Here is a 13555-nt window from a genome sequence, read left to right on the forward strand (position 1 = left end):
TGTGCAAAGTGCGTATTGGAGCATGCTGAAGCTGTGCAGAGTGCACACTGGAGCATGCTGAAGCTGTGCAGAGTGCACATTGGAGCATGCTGAAGCTGTGCAGAGTGCACACTGGAGCATGCTGAAGCTGTGCAGAGTGCACATTGAAGCATGCTGAAGCTGTGCAGAGTGCGCATTGGAGCATGCTGAAGCTGTGCAGAGTGCACACTGGAGCATGCTGAAGCCGTGCAGAGTGCGCACTGGAGCATGCTGAAGCCGTGCAGAGTGCGCACTGGAGCATGCTGAAGCTGTGCTGAGAGCACAATGGAGCATGGTGAAGCTGGGCAGAGAGCACAATGGAGCATGCTGAAGCTGTGCAGAGTGCGCATTTTAGCATGCTGAAGCTGTGCAGAGTGCGCATTTTAGCATGCTGAAGCTGTGCAGAGTGCGCATTTTAGCATGCTGAAGCTGTGCAGAGTGCGCATTTTAGCATACTAAAGTTGTGTAGAGTGCACAATGAAGCATGCTGAAGTTGTGCACAGTGCGCATTGGAGCATGCTGAAGCTTTGTAGAGTGCACAATGAAGCATGCTGAAGCTGTGCAGAGCGCGCAGTGGAGCATGCTGAAGTGTTGCAGAGCGCGCATTGTAGTATGCCTTCATTTAGTCCACTCATCCAGCAGCTCAGCTGGTTGCTCCTCAACAGCTCAATCCTCTTTTTCTGCAGTGTCAGCAGGACAGGCACAGTCACATGACATCAGGCCACATCTGATTGGGTGGCTTGATAGCATGTGATACCAGATTTGCAGCCTCAATGGATCAGACCTTCCTGCCTGCTCCCATTGAATATGCACTGCCCACAGGTAAAGCCGGCCATACACTAGCCGATTACCCGCCGATCGACAGCAGATTCGATCACTGGGATCAAATCTGCTGTCACATCCTTCACGCTACACGCTAAATTTCGATCTATTTCATCCCAAAATAGATCGATCCCGTCGATCGCTCCGTGCGGGAAATTACCGTCTATCGCCAGCGGGTACGGAGCGCGTCGCTAGCGGCGTACGATAGACGCAGGTATACATTACCTGAAGCTGGCTCCAGGCATCTTCTCCGCATCACCTCCCAGCTGGCATCTGCTCCGCATCACGGCAGGCATCTGGCGGCATCCATGTATAACTTCCTGTGTCACTGCAGTAATAGCGGAAGTACAAATACAGGGCACTCTATTTGAACTACCGCTGTCACCGGAGTGACAGAAAGTTATACGCGGATGCCGTGATGTGGAAGGTGTTGGAAAAAGATGCCAGCCGGAAGCCGATGCGGAGAAGATGCCCGGGACCAGGCTTCAGGTAATATATGCAGGGGGGAAGACAGGCGACAGCGGCAGCTCATCAGATGGTGAATCGGTTTCAGGCTGAAATCTATTCACAATCTGTTTGCAGTAAAGGCAGCCATACGATCCCTCTCTGATCAGATTCGATCAGAGAGGGATCTATCTGTTGGTCAAATCTGATGGCAAATTGACCAGTGTATGGCTACCTTAAGTCCACGGTGAAATACAGTAATTAGAGTCAGATTATAAAAAAAGAAAGTATTTTCCCACACCTCACTTATCTAAAAGTACCTCTAAACTGCTGCTGAAATTATGATCATATGACTGCTTCACTCACTGCTTTCATGTCCAAGCCCTCTATATCAGTGTTTCTCAACATTTTATTGGTATGTACCCCTTTTAAAACCCTGTACTCACCAAGTACCCCCTAGCATAGTAAACATTATCACAAGTACCCCTTGAGAAATATATATTTAATCGTAGTACAGAATTGGTTCTAAACTATTTTCTAGCATTTACCGTTGCTTTTAATTGGCTAAAATACTTATTTGGTGTTGTTTAAATAATATTTATCATTTTCTAAAACTCTAAATTAGTTATTTTTGGTTAACCACTTCACCCCAAGGAGGTTTTTACCCTAACGGACAAGAGCGATTTTCACCTTTCAGTGCTCATCCCTTTCATTTGCCAATAGCTTAACCACTTAAGGACTGCAGTCATAAAACCTCTTAAAGGGACACTTAAGTCAAAAAAAAAATGAGTTTTACTCACCTGGGGCTTCCAATAGCCCCCTGCAGCTATCCGGTGCCCTCGCCGTCTCTCTCCGATCCTCCTGGCCCCGCCGGCAGCCACTTCCTGTTTCGGTGACAGGAGCTGACAGGCTGGGGACGCGAGTGATTCTTCGCGTTCCTGGCCACAATAGCGGCATCTATGCTGCTATAGCATATATCATATACCATATAGCAGCATAGAGGGTGCTAATGTGTCTGGGAATGCGAAGAATCACTCACGTCCCCAGCCTGTCAGCTCCTGTCACCAAAACAGGAAGTGGCTGCTGGCGGGGCCAGGAGGATCGGAGGGAGACGGCGAGGGCAGCGGAGAGCTTTAGGGGGCTATTGGAAGCCCTAGGTGAGTAAAACTCATTTTTTTTGTTTGACTGAAGTGTCCCTTTAAGGACCAGACACTTTTTTTCAATTCAGACCACTGCAGCTTTAACGGTTTATTGCTCGGTCATACAACCTACCACCTAAATGAATTTTACCTCCTTTTCTTGTCCCTAATACAGCTTTCTTTTGGTGCTATTTGATTGTTGTTGTGATTTTTAGTTTTTATTATATTCATCAAAAAAGACATGAATTTTGTCAAAAAAATATTTTTTTAACTTTCTGTGCTGACATTTTTCAAATAAAGTAACATTTCTATATACATTTTTGTCCATATTTATTGTGCTACATGTCTTGATAATAACAAAAAAAATCCAATAAGAGTATATTTATTGGTTTGGGTAAAAGTTATAGCGTTTACAAACTATGGTGCAAAAAGTGAATTTTCCCATTTTGAAGCATCTCTGACTTTTCTGAGCACCTGTGAGGATTCATGAGGTGCTAGAATTCCAGGATAGTATAAGTACCCTCCAAATGACCCTATTTTGGAAAGAAAACATCCCAAAGTATTCACTAAGAGCAGGGGTCTCAAACTCAATTTACCTGGGGGGCCGCAGGAGGCAAAGTCAGAATGAGGCTGGGCCGCATAAGTAATTTCACAATCACGGCGCATCGCCGCCTCTGCCCGCCTCTCTCACTCTTCCTTCACAGAGAGGGGCAGGGAGAGGCGGCGATCCGTGCGGCGATTGATGTCAGGAGGGGCAGAGCTGAAGCTGAAAGCTCTGCCCCTTCCAGGAAATGCCGGCGGATTGCCCCCCCCGGGCGATTTGGGGGCTCTGCAGCTCTCGTTTAGCGGCGGGAATGCGGCGGATTACTTGGGAGCACTGAAGCGAACTATAAGGAAGCCTTTGCCGGCGAGGGCCACAAAATATTGTATCGAGGGCCGCAAATGGCCCGCGGGCCGCGAGTTTGAGGCCCCTGACTAAGAGGCATGGTGAGTTCATAGAAGATTTTATTTTTTTTGTCACAAGTTAGCGGAAAATGACACTTTGTGACAAAAAAAATAAAAATAAAAAAAAGTTTCCATTTCTGTTAACTTGTGACAAACAAAAAAGAAATCTGCCACGGACTCACCATGCCCCTCTCTGAACACTTTGGGATGTCTACTTTCCAAAATTGGGTCATTTGTGGGGTGTGTTTACTGTCCTGGCATTTTGGGGGGTGCTAAATTTTAAGCACCCCTGTAAAGCCTAAAGGTGCTCATAGGACTTTGGGCCCCTTAGCGCACATAGGCTGCAAAAAAGTGTCACACATGTGGTATCGCCGTACTCAGGAGAAATGGTATAATGTGTTTTGGGGTGTATTTTTACACATACCCCTGCTGGGTGGGAGAAATATCTCTGTAAATGAGTTTTTTTTTTTAAGTTTTTTTTTTTTACACACAATTGTCCATTTACAGAGATATTTCTCCCACCCAGCATGGGTATGTGTAAAAATACACCCCAAAACACATTGTACTACTTCTCCTGAGTATGGCGATACCAAGTGTGACACTTTTTTGCAGCCTAGGTGTGCTAAGGGGCCCAACGTCCTATGAGTACCTTTAGGATTTCACAGGTCATTTTGAGACATTTGGTTTCAAGACTACGCCTCACGGTTTAGGGCCCCTAAAATGCCAGGGCAGTATAGGAACCCCACAAATGACCCCATTTTAGAAAGAAGACACCCCAAGGTATTCTCTTAGGAGTATGGTGAGTTCATAGAAGATTTTATTTTATTTTCACAAGTTAGCGGAAATTGATTTTTATTGGTTTTTTTCCACAAAGTGTCATTTTCCACTAACTTGCGACAAAAAATAAAATCTTCTATGAACTCACCATACTCCTAACGGAATACCTTGGGGTGTCTTCTTTCTATAATGGGGTCATTTGTGGGGCCCTTAGCACAGTTAGGGTGCAAAAAAGTGCCACACATGTGGTATCGCCGTACTCAGGAGAAGTAATATAATGTGTTTTGCGGTGTATTTTTACACATACCCATGCTGGGTGGGAGAAATATCTCAGTAAATGGACAATTGTGTGTAAAAAAAAATAAAAAATTGTCATTTACAGAGATATTTCTCCCACCCAGCATGGGTATATATAAAAATACGCCCCAAAACACATTATACTACTTCTCCTAAGTACGGCGGTACCAAATGTGTGGCACTTTTTTGCACCCTAACTGCGCTAAGGGGCCCAAAGTCCAATGAGTACCTTTATGATTTCACAGGTCATTTTAAAACATTTGGTTTCAAGACAACTCCTCACGGTTTAGGGCCCCTAAAATGCCAGGGCAGTATAGGAACCCCACAAGTGACCCCATTTTAAAAAGAAGACACCCCAAGGTATTCAGTTAGGTGTATGGTGAGTTCATAGAAGATTTTATTTTTTGTCACAAGTTAGTGGAAAATGACACTTTGTGAAAAAAACTATGAAAATCTATTTCCGCTAACTTTTGACAAAAAATAAAATCTTCTACGAACTCATCATACACCTAACGGAATACCTTGGGGAGTCTTCTTTCTAAACTGGGGTCACTTGGTGGGGTCCCTATACCGCCCTGGCATTTTAGGGGCCCAAAACCGTGAGGAGTAGTCTAGAAACCAAATGCATCAAAATGACTGTTCAGGGGTATAAGCATCTGCAAATTTTGATGACAGGTGGTCTATGAGGGGCCAAATTTTGTGGAACCAGTCATAAGCAGGGTGGCCTCTTAGATGACAGGTTGTATTGGCACTGAAGCGCAGGATGTTCTCAAATCGTGACCTGGACATGGCAGCAGAGAACATGGGCATGTGATGTATTGGGTGCGTAGACCAATAAGACCGCAATACATTCTTTTTGACTAGACCCATGTTAAGGAGAAGGCCCCAAAAAATGTTACGTTCGGAAACTTGGAGTGGCTTCCACTGAAAAGACTGGGCATAGTAGCTTCTTGGATTGGCGGTTGTGTATTGTGTGGCAAACGGTTGGTCTTAGCCACAATTAAGTCGTACCAGCAGTGATCAGAAAAAAAACATTCTGTCACTGCGGTGGGGCGGGTGAGTGTTTGGCCGGGTGATCAGAAGCCCGCAGGGGGGCAGATTAGGACCTGATCTGATGGATAGGAGTGCTAGGGGGTGACAGGTGGTGACAGGAGGTGATTGATGGGTGTCTCAGTGGGTGATTAGAGGGGAGAATGCAATCAATGCACTGGGGAGGTGAATGGAAGGGGGTCTGAGGGGGATCTGAGGGTTTGGCCGAGTGATCAGGAGCCCACACGGGGGAAAATTAGGGCCTGATTTGATGGGTAGGTGTGCTAGGGGTTGACAGGAGGTGATTGATGGGTGTCTCAGGGTGTGAATAGAGGGGGGAATAGATGAGAACAATGCACTGGGGAGGTGATCGGGGGTATCTGAGGGCGATCTGAGGGTGTGGGCCAGTCATTGGGTGCCCGCAAGGGGCAGATGAGGGTCTGATCTGATGGGTATGATGGGTAGCAGTGACAGGTGGTGACATAGGTAGTGGGCGGTCAGCAAGTGGTTAATCACTAGTAATCACAATGAAATTATCTATATCTTGTTTTTTTCTCCGCCAATTGGGTTTTTTGGGTTTAATATTTGTGTTCAGTAATTACTTTATTTTCTATGCATTTTAAAGGGGAAAACAAGGGACAAAATTAAAAAATACACAATTACTCCAATTTCATCCTCTATATTTTAATATAAACACTGCTACTGTACATAAAACCTACACATTTTATCTGCCTATTTGCCCTGGTTATAACAAGATTTTAATGATGTCCCTAGTACAAAGTTTGGTGACAATATAGTATTTGGAAATAAAGGTGTATTTTTTTTTTAGTGGGTTTTTTCACTATTTTCACGTGCATTTGCACAGGAATGCACGTGCACAGAAATGCACGTGCACGAGCGGAAGCGCACGCACATGCGCTCGTGGGAGCGTGCACGGGAGCGGGAACAGCAGCAACACATGACGTTTTAAAACGTCCTGGAGCCATTAACCACTTCGTCCACAGGTCAGTAGATATACGTCCTCTGGGACTTCATCTAAGCCACAGGTCAGTAGATATACGTCTTGTAGCAGAAGCACAGCTGTGCAGGATTGGGCTTGCTCCTGTGCATATTTCTGGCACTATTTGATGCAGGACTAATAGGTGAATGGGAATATAAGTTTCCTGAGCTAATGAGATTGATTTTTACTATTAAAAATACTTGTATTTTCTCATTTCATAGTGAAAAACACACTTTGTAGCACTATTTCAGAATCAAATATCTTCACCATAAATTGTGACAAACATAATCGAAGTTTTGTGATAAGCAGTAAGAATCGCCAAACAAAATGTGAGTTTTTTATCGACTGTAGCACTTTTTATTTTTAAACTGGAATTGGTAAAACTGAGAAATACATGTTTTTTCTATTTTTTTCTTTGTTTTCCCATTAAAATTCATAGAAAACAAAATTGTTTGAGGGAAAAAATGGCATACAATGAAAGCCTAGTTTGTCTTGAAAAAAACAATATATATTTCATTTCTGTGTCATAAGTAGGGATAAAATTATTTCTGATTAAATAGGGACATCGCTAAACTGTCAAAACTGCTCTGGTCAATAAGTTGAAAACAAGGTCTGGATGCGAAGTGGTTAAGAGGCTCCAGCAGGACGTTTTAATACATCTGCATGTCACTAAGTGGTTAAGTATATCAAGCCCGAGTACCCTCTTGGGGTACGCGTACCACACGTTGAGAACCTAGGCTCTATATGACAAACAGCTGCAACTTGTGGAATTCAATATTAAATTAAATCTTTAATTTAAATTATTACTGGGGAAAATATTAAAAGCTGAGAGTTTTTGTCAACCAACTTCAGCTTTAATTGCATGAATAAAAAAAAACCCACTAAAATTATGGACGACATTTTTCTTTCATGAGATAAAAAAAAAAAAGAATCAACAGATTATTATTTTACCATAAAACAGGAAACAAGTAACGCACCTAGGATTTCTTCTGGATTCCAGGAGTCCTGCTCTTGTTGCTGTTCTTGGGACAGTCTCACTATATCTTCTGTGGCCACCTGTGCATTCCCATACCAGCCTCCCCAGCCCGGGAACCAGGACTGCAGGTACTGCAGCATCCCGCTGCTCTGGCTGCGTGTAGGTGTGGATGTGGGGGACGCACCACTAGGCTCAGTCACTGGCTCCCTCAAGCTCTGCACAAAACAAAAAGGTGCTTACTTAATTGTTATAAGGGTAGGGGAGTTTGGTTTCCTTCCAAAGCTTGCAAATAAGAGGAATGACCATCTAGATTTATCTCATCTACCTTTGCGTACTATACATAATATTGCTGTGTAAAGGGCTGAGCTTGTGTCCATCTTTCTTAACTGCACATATAGGGGACTGACATAGTGGAGTGGAGGAGGACATTTGCATACCACACACAGGATGTCAGCTGAGAGATGAAGGTGGGAAGGTGACTACTCCTGCACATATCCCTCTTTCCCACTTCCAAGAAAACCCACCCATAGCAGCAGTACACACAGCATCTAAAAGGCAGACACAGATTACATGTCCATTGTTTTGACATAAAAAGGATACTTGCGTATTACTAATTTTGGCAAATAATTCCAGAAACTGTGCAAGCACGTTAAGGCAAACCTGACAGCTGAGCCTTCAATGAGAAAAAAAGTGTTGCTTGCTGTAGTGGTCAGAGGTCACACTGCACGCGTTTCGGAAACGCGTGCAGGTGGCCGACACGCACAACATCAGACATTGCATAGAGTGCAATGTCTGATGTTCACACTGCATGCGTTCCGGACCTGTACGGTCCAGGAACGCATGCTGCACGCATTTTTTGCCAAAACGCATGGCTGTCCCATTCACTTTTCAGTGATGGGATCAGCCACGCAACGCATACAAACGCGGATGGCGTGCGTTCGTATGCGTTGCGTTCCGCGTGCGTGCCCGTCCGCGTTTGTAATGTGAACGGGGCCTTACATGATCGGCCAGGGAAAACACTAAGGGGCGAGACCTCCTAATGTGTAATTTGTAATTTTAAGACATTACGCTCCAATTAAGCTGCAGAAACATCTCAAGGATGATCAGGAGAAACGGGATGCAACTGAACTCAAATTTGAGCTTCATGGCAAAGGCTGTGAATGCTTCTGTACGTGCTTATGTATGTGCTTTCACAATTTTTTGTATTTTTTATAAATTTGCAAAAATATCAAGTAAATATTTTTCACATTGGCACTATGGGGTTTTGTGTGTGGAATTCTGAGAATTTTTTTTTTTTAATCAATTCTGGAATAGGGCTGTAACATAACAAACTGTGCAAAAAGTGATGTGCTGAGAATGCTTTCCGGATGCATTGTGTAGTATGTTGTAAGTATACTCCATGCAGTGAAAACGTTGCTGTATCTATACAGAAATAATAATAGACTAAAGTACATTTGTTCATTATAGACTATCAGAACAGATTCTGACCTCCGCTAGCTCGTGCTGCTTTCTGAAACGGTCATGGACTTGCTGTTGTAAAATCTTCAGCTCTTCGAATGATTGCTCTTCCTCAATCCGATCCAGCTCAGCCTGAACAGTGACATTTCACAAAAGATTCAATCAAGAATAAACACAACTTGCCCCAGAAAAGAATAAAGAGTTTTCTTTGTGTGTGACCTACAGTGTAATTGAAGAAGAACAAAACTCAAATAAAGAAACCAGCCAGGTGTATAGCAAAGTCACACTACTAAGGCTGTGTTCCCACTTCAGCTGGGAATGGCAGTGCTCAAAGCTCAAAACTGACAGTGAACAGCTCCTATTTGTATATAGGAGCCTGTCACACTTGTGAGCCTGCACCGGATCCGAGGAGCCCTGTGCGCTTACCCTTTAGGAGCACACATATTACTGTGGTAATATGCTTGCCGCTAACTGGTTAACGAGCGGCGCTCCCCCAGCATTAGCACTGGTAAAATTGCCATGTGCTACCTGCGCTGTCATTTAGTGCATCAGGGCCTAAGTGTGGCATCTCTTTTCCCTTAATAGAGGCTGAATACTGTCTCATGCATTGTAAATGCAGCAGGCTAAAAAAGGTCAGAGATGGGTATGTAATAAACTAGTGCCAGCTGCTACATGCATTAGGTCGCCAGTACAGACAGATGTGGTTGAACGGTGGGGTGAGCCTTTGGGGAATGTCATAGGGAATTCAAAACTACAGTATTATAGGTACATTTAGTCTTTGAAACAAGGCACTCATGAGAAAGCTCTTTTTAAATCAACATAAGAAATAAATATAACTGTGAACCTCGTCGTCTGCACAGAGCAGCAGTCCTCTCAGGCGATTGTAGTGTCTGTCGCAATAAAACACAGCATCTCGGGCTCGCTGAAGCAAAAAGTCTAACTTTAAACGGCGTCTCTGCTCCCGGATCTCAGACAGGTTTGTATTCAGTGCAAAAAGCCACCATTCTTTACAGCTTTGTGTGGATGAGAAACAACAGTGTTTAGAACTAGTGTCCAGATTACTGGATACAGCAGACATTCAACAGTACAAACTAGGAATTATTATGAATGTATTAATAGGTCTCACTTTTTGGAAACTGGAACCTTTGGTCTCCATTTTTTGTACTTCATCTGCCGCTCTTTTCTGTCAAACTCATCAACAAATTCCATAATTTGCTGGTATTGTGCCTAAATATAAAACATTTTACTCATTAGAGGACAGATTGGCCCTTCTTCAATTAACTTTTCTCCCTAAAGCTCCTACACACGCATAAGCAAAGTCGTCTGAGGCAGCCAATATTGATAGCCACAGCCGATAGGCATGTGTACAGCGGCTCCAGACCGCCACTCCACAAGAGATCCACCTGGCAGATCAACTTGGCCGAGCGCCGCCCAACTCAACTGTGCACACCGCTACCTTGTCCAGCGTGTGTTGTTCCATAGACCGCCAAGTCTGCAAGAGATCCGCCTGGCAGATCAACTTGGCCGAGAGCCAGCCAACTCCACTGTGCACACTACTACCCTGTCCGCCGCGTGTTGTTCTGTAGACCGCCACTCTGCAAGAGATCCACCTAGCAGATCAACTTGGCAGAGCAGCCGCCAACTCCACTGTGCACACCACTACCCCGCCAGCCGCATGTTGTTCCATAGGCGTTATTCCTATGTGCCTCAGCCCACCCACATAGCAACAGAGCACATCGGTAGCAACACAGCTGACTTTGCGTCTTTTAGTGATGACTCAGTGATGTCGCCCGAGGGATTGTGTCCCGGCTCCTGACCGGACACAATCATAAAATATTTTCAGAAAAATCCAACACTCCCATCAAATAAAAACTGGAAATTCAATCACATTTCTCAAACGCATGAAAAAAAAAAAAAAGCTTTCGATTTTTCGGGACAACAGATCAATTTTATTGAGTGGTCAAAAAATTGGATCATTTTATTGTATGGTCTGTGGCCACTTTTTTGCTTGTCTCTTGAAGTTACACAACTGGATTTACACAGGGCTTTAAACACCGCTCCAGAATCAAAACATTTTTGTTTAGACTAGTGGGAAAAAGAGTTTAAGGGACAGACACTCTTTCAACTTTGTCCAAAACTCAACAACTCAGTAGCAATCAGTCATACTGGAAAACCATGCTCGATTGCTACGGTTATGCAGTGTCACATAGATATGGAAAGCAGTCAGCTAACTCCTGCTGCTTTCCATATCCTCTCCACAGAGATGAACAGCATGTTCTTACAGTGTTCAATTAAAAACTTGCACTTCAAACTTTTGAGCAACAACCATTGGTCCTTCCACAATTTTGTAAATATTTTATTATATCTTTTCATTGGACAACACTGAAGATATGATACCTGGATACAATGTAATACAATGTAAGGTAGTCAGTATACAGCTTGCATAGTGTAACAACATACATCAATTAATGTCTAAACTGCTGGTAGCAAAAGGGAGTACACCCCCTAAGTGAAGAATGTCAAAATTCTGCTCAATTAGACATTTTCTCTCCCTGGGGTTATGTTACTCATTAGTGTTACAAGGTCTCAGGGGTCAATGAGGAGCAGGTGTGTTAAATTTGGTGTCATCACTGTAACACTCTCTCATACCGGTCACTGCAAGTTCAACATGGCACCTCATGGCTAAGAGCTCTATTACAAACAAAATAAAAAAAGAAAACTAAAAAATGCTGAAAAAGAATTATTGCTCTATATACAGTGGGGTGCGAAAGCTTGGGCAACCTTGTTAATCGTTATGATTTTCCTGTATAAATCGCTGGTTGTTACGACAAAATGTCAGTTAAATATATCATATAGGAGACACATACAGTGGTATTTGAGAAGTGAAATTAAGTTTATTGGATTTACAGAAAGTGTGAAATAGTTGTTTAAACAAAATTAGGCAGGTGCATAAACTTAGGCACCACAAAAAGTAAATGAAATCAATATTTAGTAGATCCTACTTTTGCATAAATTACAGCCTCCAAACGCTTCCTGTAGGTTCCAATGAGAGTCTGGATTCTGGTTGAAGGTATTTTGTACCATTCCTCTGTACAAAACATCTCTAGTTCATTCAGGTTTGATGGCTTCCGAGCATGGATACTCTCTTTAACTCACACCACAGATTTTCAATTATATTCAGGTCTGGGGACTGAGATGGCCACTCCAGAACGTTGTACTTGTTCCTCTGCATGAATGCCTTAGTGTATTTTGAGCAGAGTTTAGGGTCTTTGTCTTGTTGAAAGATCCAGTCCCGGCGCATCTTCAGCTTTGTCACCGATTCCTGGACACTGGTCTCCAGAATCTGCTGATACTGAGTGTAATCCATGTGTTCCTCAACTTTGACAAGATTCCCAGTCCTTGCACTGGCCCCACAGCCCAACAGCATGATGGAATCACCACCATATTTTATTGTAGGTAGCAGGTGTTTTTCTTGGAATGCTGTGTTGTTTATCCTCCATGCATAATGCCCCTTGTTATGCCCAAATAACTCAATTTTAGTTTCATCAGTCCACAGCACCTTATTCCAAAATAAAGCTGGCTTGTCCAAATGTACTTTAGCATACCTCAAGCGGCTGTTTGTGCGTGTGTTTGTAAAGTGCGCCGAATGTTTGAACGATGCACAGTGACTCCATCTGCAGCAAGATGATGTTGTAGGTCTTTAGTGCTGGTCTGTGGGTTGACTGACTGTTCTCACTATTCGTCACTTCTGTCTATTCGAGATTTTTCTTGGTCTGCCACTTCAAGCCTTAACTTGAACTGAGCCTGTGGTCTTCCATTTCCTCAATATGTTCCTAACTGTGGAAACGGATAGCGGAAATCTCTGAGACAGCTGTCTGTACCCTTCCCCTAAACTATGATGGTGAACAATCTTTGTCTTCAGATCATTTGAGAGTTGTTTTGAGACCCCCATGTTGCTACCCTTCAGAGAAAATTAAAAGAGGAGGGAAAATTACAATTGACCCCCTTAAATACGCTCTCATAATTGGATTCACCTGTGTATGTAGGTCAAGGGTCACTGAGCTTACCAAGCCAATTTGAGTTCCAATAATTAGTTCTAAAGGTTATGGAATCAATAAAATGACACATTTAGACACCTGCCTTATTTTATTTAAACAATTATTGGACACGGTTTAAATCCAATAAACTTCATTTCACATCTCAAATATCACTGTGTGTGTCTCCTATATGATATATTTAAAGGGGTTCTTTCGCGAAAAAAGTAGGCAGTTAAAATGTGACAGATGACAGGTTTTGAGCCAGTCCATCTTTTTAAGGAGGATTCTCAGGGCTTTCTTTGTTTTCAACAGCATTTCCTGAACAGCAGTTTAACTGCCAAAATAGCAAGATACCAGCCGGCCTCCCTAATCACTTGCACACTATTATGTCAGTTAGATTTTGCAACTGTTGTTCAGGAAATGCTGTTGAAAACAAAGAAAGCCCTGAGAATCCCCCTTAAAAAGATGGACTGGCCCAAAACCTGTCATCTGTCACATTTTTTAACTGCCTACTTTTTTCGCGAAAGAACCCCTTTAACTGACATTTTTTGTCGTAACAATCAACGATTTATACAGGAAAATCATGACGATTAATAGGGTTGCCCAAACTTTC

The 13555-nt window shown here is 43.2% G+C and overlaps 1 protein-coding gene across 5 annotated transcripts in view; it reads right to left on the reverse strand.

Moving 5' to 3' along the window:
• The window catches only part of VPS13D (vacuolar protein sorting 13 homolog D), a 410462-nt gene that overhangs the window by 332848 nt on the left and 64059 nt on the right, over positions 1–13555 (reverse strand). For all 5 annotated transcript variants that reach the window (XM_068240470.1, XM_068240469.1, XM_068240471.1 and 2 more), the window contains exons 9-12: positions 10032–10132; positions 9750–9918; positions 8936–9037; positions 7449–7662 (exon numbers count right to left, since the gene is read on the reverse strand). In XM_068240470.1, the coding sequence (XP_068096571.1) occupies positions 7449–7662; positions 8936–9037; positions 9750–9918; positions 10032–10132 (586 nt within the window). The remainder of the gene's footprint in view (positions 1–7448; positions 7663–8935; positions 9038–9749; positions 9919–10031; positions 10133–13555) is intronic.

Source organism: Hyperolius riggenbachi, chromosome 6 (assembly GCF_040937935.1).
Source record: "Hyperolius riggenbachi isolate aHypRig1 chromosome 6, aHypRig1.pri, whole genome shotgun sequence".
NCBI lineage: Eukaryota > Metazoa > Chordata > Amphibia > Anura > Hyperoliidae > Hyperolius > Hyperolius riggenbachi.